A 13,812-nucleotide genomic window follows, 5' to 3' on the forward strand; every position below is an offset into this window, starting at 1 on the left:
GCGGGGGGGGAGGGGAGGGAGGGCGAGGGGCTTTGCAAAGTGATGCTGGGGGGTTGGTGCCCTTGGGCTGCTGCGTGCGGTGGGGGGGACGCGGCGGTTCCCGCTGCTCCTGCTGCCCTTGGGATGCTTTGGTGGCTGCGGTGTGTCCTTGGGAAACAGAGCTGAGCCGGCCATGGCAGGGCTGAGCCTTCATCTCATCCCCAGCTGGGAGCCGGGTCTGACCCGACAGGGCCTGGAGGCAGCATGGGGACTGAGGGAGAAGAGGAGGAGGAGGCGCAGGCAGCCTGCTGGGGGTCTCCAAGCCACCTTCCCCCTTCTCCTAGATCCGCATGTCCGACCAGAGCAGCAGCGAAGATGGGGAGTCCGACTCCCAGCACAGCCTGTACATGGTCTTCCTCCTTGTCTTGGTCTTCTTCATCATGGGGCTGGTAGGGTTCCTCATCTGCCATGTCCTGAAGAAGAAGGGCTACCGGTGCAGGACGTTCCGGGATGAACTCGACCCAGATAACAAGGACGTGCTGGCAGAACTCCAGGCCAGTGAGTACAGGGGTTTGGGGGGCTCCGCTGCTGCCCTTTGGGACACTTCAACCACAGCCTTTGGGTGTGAGTTGGGCTGGCTGGAGGATGCATGGTGCGATGGGGCAGCGAGCTCAGCCCTGCTACCAAGGGGCTGTCCCTATCACAGGCAGCACTGAGTCTGGGTGCAAGGCAGAGCTTGGTCCCAGTAAGCTGCTTGACTTGGCTGCACATGGATGGTGTCTGAAGTTTCCAGGCTGATTTTGATTGCTGGAGATGCCACAACCTTGGGAAATCTCTTTGGGCAGCAGCCCCTGACTGTGCTCCGCAGGGCAGCTCCCCACTAGCTTGAACCTGCTCACAGGAAAAGCCAACCCTGCAGGCTGGGCTAAGGTCTCCCAGCCAGGCCTACTGTCACCAAAACGGCCAAAAGCGTGTTGTGATGGGTGCTGGGGATGGGTACCAAAACAGGGCAGACATCCAGCTGTATTGCCCCAGCGTGCTCTTTTAAGCTTCAAATGCCATAACTCTGGGACTTCCTCCATTGGAGATTGTTTCTATGTATTTAACAAGCCCTCCTTGGGTTTCTTGTATGTGAACTTGTCCCATTTACCCTTAGACCTTTAGCCCTGTAGCACCCTGCAGCCGGGTGCTGTAAGGTTGGCCCAATCCCACCCCTCAGGCACCGTAATTTCTCCTTTCAGATGAAGAGGAGGAGCTGAACGAGGATACCGTGGAGAAGATCGTGAGATGCATCATCCAGAATGAAGGTGAGTGTTTCCTAGGGCTGGCTCACAGCCTTGCTGGCCGCTTTGGCTGACACAATCCCTTTTTCCTCTCTCTTCAGCAAATGCAGAAGCCCTCAAGGAGATGCTGGGGGACAATGACGGGGACATCGCAGTGCCAATGCCCAGGTGAGGGAAACCTATTCCAGCTTGTGGCTCTTCCAGAGTCAGGGAGAAGAAACCGTTGTGTGTCACCTTGGTGCTGAGGATTCGACCTGTCGTGTCCTTTTCCTCTTGCAGCCTTTGTCCCCACCGTAACAGCCAGGATGGAGGGCCCCCTCACCACCATACAGTGCACCTGGGCTCCACGCAAGCCCCCTGCATCCACTGCAGCAAAAGGAGGAGGCACCCACTGCACCGCCAGGGCCGGTCCAAGGATGGCAAAGGCCGGATGCACCCTGGAGAGACCACTGTCTTCTCAGTGGGCAGGTACTGCTCAGATGGAACGTTGCTCCGTGAAGTCTTTTCTGTCCCACTTGTCCACTTGCCTCATGCTCCTCCCCATCTCGTGCCCTGGGTTGGCCCTGCTGTTGGGTCCTCTCACACCTCGAAATTCCCGTGGTGTGTGGCTGTGACACATGGGTTTCCTCCCTCCTCCTCCCTTTGGTGACTCAGGCTGGGGTTGTCCCGCTGGTTCAGAGCAGAGCAGCACCAAACCCACATCCCTTCTGAGCCTACAGCAGGGTAGGAGGCAGCCTTCCTGTGGGGCAGGTTGTAGGGATCTCATGGAGAGGGGAGACAGCAGGTCCCTGTTGCAAGTAACTCCCACCAGAATGAAAGAATGGCTATTCTGCTGCAAGTCTTCGCCTGCAATAATTATGGTAATTAGATACTGTGGGAGGAAGGTAAGAATAGGGGAGTGTACTGACAAATCCCACAAATAGTCTCCCAGTCCCCATCTGTTCTCACCTCAAGGGACTTCCTGAGCTACCTGTGGTCTCTGCGCTGTGAGTAACTGATGCAATCTGTGACCCTGCCCAGGCTGCCCCATTCCCCAGCAGAAGTGTTCTGGTGACGTTCAGCCAGACTGGGCACCAGGGCTGTGGGCTTTCTACCATCAGAGACAGGAATCTCACAAGGGTGGGGAACTGGGGGCTTTGAGGGGAGCTGGTGCCCTTGCTGTCAGCTGGCCTGAGTTTTGGGACTGGTGGCTGGTAAACCAGACCTCTGTACAGCCCCATATTCGTGGCTAATCTCATTCCCTGGCCGGAGCCCAGCTACATCTCTCCTCCATGTCCTTCATCCATGCTCTTCACAATCTCCTCTCACTCACCTCTGAGTGCATGAAGAAGCTGATCTCCGTCCCTGACTGCACCTTCCCTCACATTCTGATGTTCTCTCTTTATCCTTGTTATCTCTCTTTATCCTTCATGTCACATAAGATGTTTCCAAGGTTATATTTTAAGTTCTCACTTCCTGAATCTCCTTGGTATGAGGTCCAACTGCAAGGTTAGCGTAGGTCCACAGCAGCTGTGCAGGGCTGGAGCATGTGGCCGATGAAGAGCTGCTGAGAGAATGGGGTTTGTTTGGCCTGGAGAGGTCTCTGGGGGGATTTAATTGCTCCCTAAAACTCAAAGGGGTGGGAGGAGTTGAAGTGAAAATGGAGCTGGTCTCTTGCTGGAGATGCACATTGGAAGGGCAGGAGGCAACAGCCAGAAGTTGCAACAAGAGAAACATGGATGGAGCATGAAAAGAAAATATTTCATCTTGGGACAGGGACTGTAGGAGCAAGGAGATGGATGTTCAGGAAGGCTTCCAAAACCTGCCTGGAGAAGGCCATGAGCAACTGGAATGAGGGTGGGAATTGGCCCAGTTATGGGGGGACAGGAGGCACCGGAGACCTCCTGATGGCCTTTCCCACCTAAATAATCCTGTAATTCTGAGTAATCAGGGCTATGTGTGCCGTACTTTCATATTATTGAATAATTTGCCATCTTTCTTAGGGTTCTCCCTAAACCTTTCATCTTTGCCACCTCTACCATGCTGCTGGGCAGCCCCATAAGGGAATGGCAGAGCTCATCCACAACCCACAGAGCTCTCATCCCGGGCTTGCTCAGCTGCAGCATGTTGTGTCCTATTGAACCAAGTGTCCCAGCCATGCTGCTTAGGCAGACAGCCAAAGCACTCCTGCCTCATGATCCAAAGGCTTCTTACGTTATCTCTTGAGTCCCCTCCAGCTTCTCAGAGTCTTTTGTAGCTCTCTCAGGCTGACATTGCTCAAAGGCATTACGAAGAAATGGTGTTGTCATTCGTAACTCCTCCCAGGCTCTCCTTGCCCGATGGAACATTTGTTGGTCTTGTATCACAGTGCTGGTTCTTCATCTCCAAGTCTTTGGATGGAAGGTCACATCTGATGCTGTTTGGCCTGACCCAGCAGTTCTCAGGGTGCATCTTCTTGGCTTTTCAGTTATGAGCACCATTTCTAGCTGTGATGCTGAGGACTCTGTAGTGTCTACCCTATAGACATAAGCTTATCATTTTGGGTGCTCAGTGCTCTTACGTTCTGCTTAGGACCTGCTCTGTCTCTGTCTGGAGCTCCCTTGTGTTTGAAGAGAATTTAAGAGCTATGATCCTGAACATCTTTCTGATGTCCCATCCCTCACTCACATCCGCTTACTGACCAATCCATCCTTGTTCCACTTCTGGGACCACTCAGTCTGGAGGTGGTCTTTGCTCCCTCACCTCTGACATCTCATCTGGTGCATGGACCTGTGTTCTCAACTCCTCTTTTTGGGATGACCATTCTCTTAACTTGTAGGTCTTACGTTTCTTTGAGCGGTGCTTGAGCTAAACTTGCATTTTCTCTGGCTGACTCACAGTTGAGCTCAGCAGAGCCCGGTCCTTCTGTGGTTGCTCCACGTGTGACTCGTGCAGTGAGTGTGGCTGTGGGGCGTCATGTCCCTCTGATGAATCCAACGTTCCTTGGCCACTGGACACCCACTCATTCTGCAGATTTCCTGTCTGCTGGGCCAGCAAGGGCTCGTAATGCTTACGAAGCAGAATCGGAGCGCTAGTCACAACCAGCTCACTTTAGACTCTTACACTTTGCCTATGCAATACTCCTCCCACATTCCAAGGTTGTGGTAGCTCCCTTGCTTCTCCCTTCTCCCCAACCACAACATTACAATCACCTCCAATTATGGACTCACACATTGTGGGTGTCAGGCCAACTTTGTGGTTGTTCTCCTTCCTGTCCTGGAGCTCTGAGCTGTTCCTGGTGCACGATAGAGGCTTGGTAACACCTAGACACCATCCGTTGTCCCAGAGGACTGTGAACAGTGTGCTTCAGTGGCTTTTAATCAAGCAGTTCCTACTGGCTTCTGATTCCTCTGCTTAAATGCAGCTCATCCTGCAAAACCTTGTCTTCCCTCTGCCTGCTGGGATTTCTGGCTTTTGCTTCCTGAACAGTGGTCAGCCACCAGGTGTTATGTCCTCATGGTTGGTAGCATCCCCATGGTTGGTAGTGTTCTTATGGTCAGTAGAGTCCTCACAATTGGTGAAGTCTTCATGGTCAATAGTGTCCTCATGGTCAGTATCATCCCTGTGGTTGGTGGCATCATCACTGTTCAGAGCATCCCTTCCTCCCTGGGCTCAGCCCACTTACTGTACATCCCCCGAATCCACACTTGAGTCCCTCCTCAAGCCCTGTTTTGGCCAACCTGCATCTCAGGGCATTTCATAGAACAGAGACCCATCCCCATCCCCTTCCCCATCCCATCCCCATCCCACCAAGGGCAGACCACCCAGGTCTGCACCAGTCAACATCTGGGTTGGGCTTTTTCTCTTTCTCTCTGCAGCACTGGGTGCACTTTCTTCAAAAAGTGAGGGAAATATGGGATCAGGTCAATAGGGCATGGCTGGGGTGGCTATCAGTGGTGTTGAAGGAGTCTGAGGGGTGGAGATCCTCCAACAAAAGAGAAAGAGAGAGACTCCCAACTAAAGCTGGAAATAACAGTGGGAAGGAAACAGTGGGAGAAAGAAGAGAAGAGCTTCTGACCTGGTCACCCTACTGCAGGTTCCGTGTCACGCACATCGGGAAGAAGCCGGCTTTCCATGAGCAGCAGGACGGTGCCCAGCCTGATGGCAGCAAGGAGCCAAGCACGGAGGAGCTGGAGCACAGCAGTGAGCGGTTCCAACGAGAGCAGGCTCGCAATGGGACTGTCCCCACGGGTAGCCTGGAGAATGGGGCTGTGCAGGAGGGGACACAGGGTGGCAAGGGCACAGAGCAGAGCCGCACCGGCACCCCAGTGCCTGGCACTGCAGTGGGCAGCTCTCCTGGGAGCACCAGTCGGCAGCGGAGGCTGCTGAGCCGCCGGGTTCTGGGAGGGTCGAGTCCCAGCATCCCAGGTCAGCTGGGGCAGGAGGAGGCCGGACTGGGGTCAGCAGATGAGGTGTCGGATATTCACGGGAGCCTGAGCCTACACGAAGTGCCGGATGAGATGGGGAGAGAAGACAGCAGCAGGAGGCAGCCCGGAGAAGAGAACATGGGCCAGCAGGTGGGTTCCTCCTCCTCCTTCTTGTCCCTGTGTGGTCTTCTGGGTTGGAGGGGCTGAGGGACCGTGGCATGGCACCCAACTAAGGTCCCAGGGTGCTTGGGTGCTGCCAAACATGCAATGACAGAATGTTTGGGGTTGGAAGGGACATTTAAAGGTCACGGAGTTCACCCCCTGCCTGGGCAGAGACATCAGATCAGATTGCTCAAAACCCTGTCTCACACAACTTTGAGCACTTTCCACGATGGGGCATTCACAACTTCCCAGGCAGCCTCTTGCAGCATCTCACCACCCTAATAGTGACAAATTTATTTCCATCCAGTCTAAACCTTTTCAGTTTGAAACTCTTGTTCCTTATCCTGTCACTACTGGCCCTGGTACAAAGCCTTTCTCCACTTTTTTTTATGAGCCCCTTTCTTTCTAGAAACACCACAGCAAGGTCTCCCTGGAGCTTCCTCTTCTCCAGCCCAAGGTTATAGGGTGACTCCTACTGTAGAGACTGTAGAGGAGCTGGGGCTTGATGTGGCATGAGACCTCCTCAGTCCTGCTCACCCTGCTCCTACCCTCTTCCCTGACTGTATATTCCCATCCCTTTGTTAATATATGTGCCAGCAGGGCAGAGGGATGGTCTTGTTCCACCCTCTGAGCCCTCCTCAGCAATACCAACGCTGCTGGCTAGGGCATGGTCCAAACGGATGTGGCTTCTCCTTGGGACACACAAAATCAGCATGACACTGTTCCCACCCTGCCGGTGCCCACTCCCAAGAGAAGGCAGGGTGTTGTTGGTTTGCAGCAAAGACCCTGCTGCTTCCAGTCCTTTGTGCAAGGGATATGTTGGTCTCCTTCGTGGTTTGGTTCTTTGGGCACTTGCATTGGGATCATCATTCCTTGTCTCCCTGATGAGGGCTTCTTTGCCTCTGCCCATGGCTTAGCATCCCCCAAACTGGTGGTCTTGGTGCACAGAGCTCACCAATGCAACATACAGGCAGGTTAAAGATGCCCTGAAGTCCAGGAGGAAGTAAACCCAACTATTTGCATCCTAGATGTTTTGCCACTCTGGAGGGCTGGTGCTCAGGGAGGGGAAGAGCACTTGGTGTCTCCCAATCATCCCAATTCTAATGAGCCCCAGAACAGCACTGGTGAAGATGTGGGTGCCCCAGGCAACAAGAGGCATTTGTTTCCTGCTGCTGCCTCAGGGTTCTTAAGAGCCAGAGAATGAGGAACTCAAATGGTCGGTCTGGAGAAAGGCCATAGTGTGCTTCAGTGCTGGGGTTGTCCCAGGGCTGGCAGCCTGCCTGGAGAAAGGAGGATGGACGTGAATGTGGACAGCCCAACAACAAAGCTGATGGGCTGCGGCCCCTCTCCAGACTCCTATAGGGACAGCACCAGGTCCTCTTTCCTCACTTGGCCCATCATGGTGGCAATGACCACAGTGCCTCTGGTCTGTGTGGTCTCGTGGGCAAACACGGGGATATGGTGATTTCCTTCTTTTCATCCGCTCCTCTGCAATGCCAGACTTCTCCCTTTGGTTCTTTGAGGAGAGCTGGGAGAGGGGGGCAAAAAGGGCATTCCCCAGCCCTACAGCTGTGGGATGGCATAAAACATAGGACAGGAGGAGCATGCATAGCACTGGGCACAGCTACACACCCAGCCCTTGGGCTGTTCCACCAGGGAGAATGGTGATGGGACATCCCTGAGATGTTTGCCCCCAAGCTCTGGAGCCAGTCAGCAGCTACCCCACCTCCTGGGTCCCTGCCAGGACCAGCACAAGGGTTGTGAGTTGCTGCCTGGCATTTCATGGGGTACTGGGCTGTAAGTCAGTGGTGCTGACTCCACCCAGAAGGGTCACTGCTGTGACCACGGGATGCATGATGCCTGCATCTCTCCTCCCTCCATAGGAGCCCAGCGCTGTGGTGCACGACCGAGGAGCCACTGTGTGATGTGAGTGCTCGTCTCCAGTCTTGGGGCCACATCCAGGGGTGGGCAGGGGGGAAGCCACGGGCAGTGGGTCACAGCCCACCCTACCAGCTTTTGTCTGCGGACAACCCCTATAGTTCTCTCAAGGGGTACCCAGGATCAGGAGATGCGGATGGAATGAGGCTGCTCCAGATGCACCATAGCCAAGCACCGTCCTGCTCTCCTCCCTCTCTATCCCCACAGCTCCTCTCCACTCCTGGCCCTGGTGGCTGACAGCAGGCACAGCGCCCCTGGCCCCACACAGGGCTGGAGGCTCAGCTGTGGGGGGCAGCTGGCCCCGGCCCCAACCTGGGCGAGCAACTTGGCATGGCCAGAGCGACGCACGGACATTACAGACCTCATCCCATCAGCAATAGTTACCCAACTCCCCCCACTGCACCCACCACCCCGCTGCTGCCCATGCCCCGCACCCCAAGGAAGGATGCTACAGGGATGGGCAGGGGCACCGCCTTGAGCCCCCCAACCCTGAATTCACCGCAGATCACAGCCCCGGCGGTGCCACCGAGCACCAGCACAATGCCCGTGGTGCCAATAGGAAGGGACCACGCAGACCCCGGGGATGCTGATGGAGACGAAGCCTCCTGCCCTGCCCCGTTGCAGGGTGAGCTTTGGTGTTGAACCGCACTGTAAATAGATGAGCTAAAACCATTAAAGCTGCTGAACACGGCGGTGGGGTGAACTGGTTTTAATAGGGGCATGGCCACTCTGTGCCCACGCTGGACACGGTGCAGCGCACAGCATGGGGAGGAGCAGAGGCCCCAGGGAAGTGATGCTATGGACGAGAGGCAGAGGCAGGGACATGGCTGCCCCACACTGTGCAGCAGTGCCCCACGAGCGGTGCTGGGCAGGATGCGGCCCCCAAGGAGACCAGCTCAAGGAGTAGCAGGTTGTGCCGTGCGTCCTGCTCCCCTCTGCACCACTGGGAATAGCCCAGGGGTGAGGGGCATGTGCGGATAGGCAATGATTTTGCAGCCTGGGCAACCCAGGGTCAGCTGAGGTCCTGCTCCAGGTCAGGGGCTCGGCCAGGAGGTGGGGGCGGTGCGCGGAGCTGTGGGGAGAAAAACAGACGTGGGGCCCTCAGGCTGAGGAAGGGGGTCCCATTGCCCTGAACCCCTCCAGAATCACACCATATCCCAGCACAGAGGATTCTTCTGGCCCTTTTCTGAGCTCTGGGATAGGTTTGGGGGTCAGAGCATCACTGTAAAGGGACACATACCGGACGGATGCGGTTGGCTGCCAGGTCTGGAGAGCTCTGCCCGCTGCTTGTGCCCTCATGCCTGCAGACTAGATCCACAGAAGGCTCAGACAGGCTCTGAGTGCCCCCAAGGCCACCCCCCTGACACTCACCTTCCAGCAGTAGTTCAGGGCCGGAACCCAGGCTGGCACTGAGTGCAAGGCCAGGAGGGGAAAAAGGTGGTGGGGATGGTGAGGGAAGCTCCTGCGGACACAGGGACACACAGTGTAGTGGGTGGGCAGAGCACAGAGCCCCCCAGACATCAACACCACCACCACCACTGACCTGCCCAGCTGTGCCCCGTGCCCCAGTCAGTTCCTCCACTACCAGCGAGGGGAAAACACCAACTCGGCCATCAAAATCTCCAGTCCAGAAGCCATCATCCACCTCATCCTCAGCACGGGGCAGCACGCGGATGATGGCTCCCTCAGGGAAGCTCAGCTCCTCGGGGCTCTGCCCCTCATAGTCATACAGGGCTCGCACCAGCCAAGCTGTGGGCAGAGTGGCTCAGCACCCCGAGATGTGGTCCCCTGGCCCTGCCCCAGCACGATGCCCCACGTCCCCATCCCATACCCACCTCCAGGCTCCAGGACCAGCTCCGCAGCCATAATGCTGGACAGCTGTCGCTGCAGGGCTGCCCCCGAAGGTCCTGTGGTTCCAGTGCTGGCAGCTGAACCCGACTCACTGCCCACACAGCTCAGGCACAGCAGGTACTTCTCAGGGACATAGCCGACCTGCCCTGCCTTGTTCCGAGCCTGGAAGGGACAGAAACCACATTACCATCCCAGTGATGTGTCCCCAGGCCCCCAGCATTGGGACAAGCTGGATGGGAAATCCCACCTTCACCCACTCCTCCATATCACCATCTTCAATAACTTCCAGCTCCTCTCCCTGCGCGATGGATAGCTCATCTGCATGGCAGCCCTGCAGGGGACAGGTGACAACACATGAGAACCAGGCTGGCAGTGCCATCCCCCTGAATGCATGGCACCAGTGGCTTTACCTGGTACCCAAAGATGACCCGACAAGTGTAGGGGTAGGTGCGAGCAGCATGTCCGGGCTCAGCCTCCTCAAACGTCTCATCGCTGTCATAGTCATCGAACTCAGTGGGGTCCAGCCCTGTGGGTGCCTCTGTGCTGGGGGTGCGTGGGAGCTCCACACCTGCGCGCACAGCCCCAGCCAGCCAGGAATCCACATCCAGCCCCGCTGTACGCAGCAGTGCCAGTCGTGCCTCTGCCTTTGCCCTGCCAACCTGCGAATGGAAGGATGCTTCAGTGACTATGGAGATGCCTACGGAGTAGCGGACAGCTATGGGGTGGGGGACAGCCCAGCCTCACCCCTTCCTACACAGACCCAGTCCCCAGGGTGGCTGCTCCATAGCACAGCGTCCCAGCATAATTGCACACCCAGGAGGTTATGAAGTTTGAGGGCACCCTGAGCACATGTGGGACCCACCTCTGCCTTCCAGATGTTTTCTCGCACTTCCTCCATTTGCCGCTCCACAGCGGCCACCTCTGCCTCGGGGACCTGGTGCCTCCTGGCCTCAAGCCTCTGCAGCACCTGCATGGGCAGCAAGATGGGGTTGCAGCAGTCACCCTCCGAGACCCCTTGGGAGAGACAGCCAGGGCTATGTGCCCACCTCCTCGCCATGTGCCTTGTTCTTGCTGTCTCGTGTTGCCCGCATGGCCCAGCGCCGTGCCTCCTTCTCCAGGCTGGCTCCGCCATCCTCTGGTTGCAGCAGGGACATCTAGGCAAGGATGGGGTTGTTGGGAAGGGTCCAGGTGTGTAGCCTATATTGTACTGATTCTCATATCTACCTCCTGGATGCCATCAAGCTGGAAGCGCTGCTCAGGCACCAGCATGAAGGCGGTGTGGTCCTGCAGGAAAAGTAGGAGGTCCTGCTCCCGGCACACCTTCATAGGGGAGAATAAGGAGCTGGAGGATGCACTCCCATCCCCACCACGTGCCACTCAGCACAGAGATGGGATGGGTGGCAGTACCCGTGCGGCCGCCTCTGAGATGCGCTGGAACCAATCCTGCGTGATCTCACAGCTCTCCACCTCTGCCCGGCCAGCCGTGCTCAGGTGGTCCCGTAGCCGCTCATACAGGTCCCCATCCAGAGCCTATGGACAGCACATCCCCATAAGGACAGGCATGGAAACTTGCCAGCGAGGCCAGCCCCAGCCCCACACGACAACCTGCACCCATTGGGTGACTGTGATGGGACACGGTGTCCCCCCACACAGCCCCCACCTGCATGATGGCAGGCAGCTCGACATGGTAGTAGTGCTCCAGGTGGGCATTGGCAGACACCAGCGTCAGCACGTACTCGTTCTGCACCCCTGCCCGCTGCTTTGAGTACTCCGCCATCTGCATGGAGAACTGGGGATGGGGACAGCAAGGTGACACATTGTCCCCATGCTCAGGGACTGTGCCATCCCTGTGCTGCCCACCTTGGCACTGAGTTTCTGCAGGCTGGCCTTGGTGTGGAAAATCCTCCGGTCACTCTTACGGAGTCTAGCAAGGATGGGGACAGGTAGACCATAGCATATCCCCAGTACTACCATGGCAGCCCCTGTCCCCTCCCTGCTCACCGTGCCTCCACGTCGGCAGCCTTATCCTTGGCCACCTCGCTGCTGCGCTGCAGGTGGCTGAACTGCTTCTTTGCTTTATCTAGCTCCTTCACCGTCTCCAGCAGCTCTGCCTGTGCCTTCTGCAGCTGCTCCATGCTCTGGGAAGAGACATGAGACCTGGGACATATCTCCACTGCCTCACCCAGCGCTGCGGGAGGTGCCCTCACCCCATACCTTCTTGAGCATCCTCTCTTTGGACATCCGGGAGCTCTTGGTGGCCTCAGCAGCCAGGCTGCGGTAGCTTTCAGAGGCAGTGACACGTGCCTGCCCTGTGTATGCAGTCCCCTCAATAATGCCCTTCCAGACAGCAAAGACACTCCTGTAGGGATGGGAACAGAGTTTGCCAATCTGTAGGGCTTTCTTGCATCCACAAGGTTTTTGGGGATGCCCACAGGGACAGGCAGCCCCAGGTACCACATCTGTGGGGATGTCCCATCCAGTGCTGCATCCTCAGAGCACCCAAATCCAGCCTGGTGTTTGTCACCTCCCGGTTGGAAGGCCACATGTCAACCCTCTGTCCCCGTCCTTATTTCCCATAGCCCACCTTGAGTCTCCAGCATCACTGCGGCCCCGCTGCCAGTCTCTCTTCACAAACTGGCTTGCCAGCCTCTGCAGTGCCTGTGGACAGAGTGCTGTCACTAATCCCTCATGAGCACCCTGCTGTGGCTCAGAGGATGGGGGTAGGGGAGGGCCCCCCCCCCCCCACCCAATGGTCACTCCAGGGGGTCAGGTTGCCCATGCAGGGAAACGAGGTGAAGGCTGGCTCCATAATGCTGCCTTGGGGCAGGAGGCAAAGGAAAGCTCACATGCTGCAGCTTTCAGGGGTGAGGACCAGGAAGGGGATATCGGTGATAGATGCCAGCTGTGAAGGCAGAGCAGCCTCAAGCGTAGAGCAACCCAACCCTCTGCCCCATGGGGATGGCCCCCATGGGGTGCTACACCCACCAAGATGTGCGCTGAGAACCCAGAGCAGGTAAGTGGCCGAGAAAGCAGCAGGGCAGCAGGAGGGAGGCAGAAGACATAGTGCAGTGAGGGGCCAGGCCCCACTCAGAGCCCCCTGGGTGATGCTGGAGGAGAGAAGAGGGATCAGGGGGGAGTGGGGATAGTGGAACTGCCAAAACCCCAATGAGCTGAGAAGAGGGGACACAGGAAGGGAGGCTCAGGTTACAGCGCAGACCCCAAGGGATGCAGTGGGAAGCCCCAGGAGCTCAGATACATGCCAGCCCTGTGATGACCCAGCAGACACAAGAGTGGGAACGCTTCCTCCCCTTGGGCACTTCCACTGTGCCCCAAAACTCAGCAGACTGCATTTGTGCCACGGTCAGCGAAGTGCTCCAGGATGCATCGATCCCTCCCAGCTGGCACTGCGCTGACCCTTCCTCCCAAGGGCCCCATCCAAGCCCTGTTTGCAGGGCTGATTTCCCACACACCCTTACCTGCCCGTACTCCCGCTCAATCGCAGCCCTCTGCTTGCTGTAGGACCTGTGGGACAAGGCAGCAGGGCAGAGAGTGGCAGTGGGGCCACCTCTTCCTACCACCTCCACGGGTGACATGGCCATGCCTGCACCTCAGCAGGCTGAGGATGGCCTTACCTGATGTCCTCCAGGAGCTCGGCATCCCGCTGCTGCTTGCTCTGTAGACCACACAGCTGCTCGGCAAAATGGAGCTTCACCACCTGGCTCAGCTTCCCCTGCAGGCAGAACGCTCAACCCTTGCCCAGGGGTCCTCATCCTCATCCTCATCCTCATCCTCATCCTCATCCTCATCCCATTCCCATTCCTATCCCCGTCTCTGTCTCTGTCTCTGTCTCCGTCTCCATCTCCATCCCCGTCCTCATCTCCATCCCTGCTGCAGTCCCCAAACGCAGATCCCGATGCCACCCTTCTTGCACCCCAACCCCGCTCTCACCTTGCGCGGAGGCGGCTGCATCTCCCCAACCCCGCACCCGGCCGCGCAGCGCGTGTGCGTAGCCCGGAACTGAGGCTCCGCCCCGCCCCTCCGCTCTAAGCCCCGCCCCCCGCTACAAACCACGCCCACCGCGCTGCCCGGCCCATTCTCTGTAGGCCACGCCCATTTGCTGCAGACCCCCGCCCACCAATACAGACCACGCCCATTTACTGAAGACCACACCCCACCCCGTGTAGACCACGCCCGTTTACCGTAGACCACGCCCC

At 57.4% G+C, this 13,812-nt stretch overlaps 2 protein-coding genes across 3 annotated transcripts; one reads left to right on the plus strand and one right to left on the minus strand.

Annotated features, from left to right (window-relative positions):
- The first annotated feature begins 318 nt into the window (after positions 1 to 318).
- Positions 319 to 7,798, plus strand: RELL2 (RELT like 2). Its single transcript, XM_010718839.4, has 6 exons — positions 319 to 537; positions 1,221 to 1,286; positions 1,364 to 1,430; positions 1,542 to 1,730; positions 5,317 to 5,797; positions 7,693 to 7,798. The coding sequence occupies exons 1-6, from the start codon at positions 330 to 332 to the stop codon at positions 7,732 to 7,734; spliced, it is 1,053 nt and encodes a 350-aa protein (XP_010717141.1). The 5' UTR covers positions 319 to 329; the 3' UTR covers positions 7,735 to 7,798.
- Positions 7,799 to 8,441: 643 nt separating this feature from the next.
- On the minus strand, positions 8,442 to 13,649 carry FCHSD1 (FCH and double SH3 domains 1). Of its 2 annotated transcripts, XM_019620284.3 has the most exons (19): positions 13,547 to 13,649; positions 13,231 to 13,328; positions 13,075 to 13,120; positions 12,183 to 12,256; positions 11,813 to 11,957; positions 11,600 to 11,736; positions 11,459 to 11,522; positions 11,259 to 11,387; positions 11,006 to 11,128; positions 10,823 to 10,918; positions 10,645 to 10,752; positions 10,461 to 10,565; positions 10,009 to 10,257; positions 9,846 to 9,929; positions 9,583 to 9,760; positions 9,291 to 9,496; positions 9,119 to 9,209; positions 8,988 to 9,055; positions 8,442 to 8,819 (listed from the first exon to the last, which is right to left on the minus strand). In XM_019620284.3, exons 1-19 carry the CDS (start codon positions 13,565 to 13,567, stop codon positions 8,760 to 8,762), a joined length of 2,082 nt encoding a protein of 693 aa, XP_019475829.1. In that variant the 5' UTR covers positions 13,568 to 13,649; the 3' UTR covers positions 8,442 to 8,759. The 2 variants fall into 2 exon arrangements, with proteins under 2 accessions (XP_019475829.1, XP_010717139.1); XM_010718837.4 differs by having other exon boundaries at positions 8,988 to 9,209.
- Between the last annotated feature and the right edge of the window lie 163 nt (positions 13,650 to 13,812).

Source organism: Meleagris gallopavo, chromosome 15 (genome assembly GCF_905368555.1).
Source record: "Meleagris gallopavo chromosome 15, MGAL_WU_HG_1.1, whole genome shotgun sequence".
Taxonomy (NCBI): Eukaryota; Metazoa; Chordata; class Aves; order Galliformes; family Phasianidae; genus Meleagris; species Meleagris gallopavo.

Coding starts and splice junctions, on each gene's coding strand:
- RELL2 (XM_010718839.4), top strand. CDS start 330: ATGTCCGACCAGAGCAGCAGCGAAGATGGGGAGTCCGACTCCCAGCAC. Junction 1,287..1,363: donor ATGCATCATCCAGAATGAAG/GTGAGTGTTTCC, acceptor CTCTCTCTTCAG/CAAATGCAGAAGCCCTCAAG. Junction 5,798..7,692: donor AAGAGAACATGGGCCAGCAG/GTGGGTTCCTCC, acceptor CTCCCTCCATAG/GAGCCCAGCGCTGTGGTGCA.
- FCHSD1 (XM_010718837.4), bottom strand. CDS start 13,567: ATGCAGCCGCCTCCGCGCAAG. Junction 11,523..11,599: donor GCTGCCGACGTGGAGGCACG/GTGAGCAGGGAG, acceptor CATCCTTGCTAG/ACTCCGTAAGAGTGACCGGA. Junction 11,129..11,258: donor AGCTGCCTGCCATCATGCAG/GTGGGGGCTGTG, acceptor TGCTGTCCATAG/GCTCTGGATGGGGACCTGTA.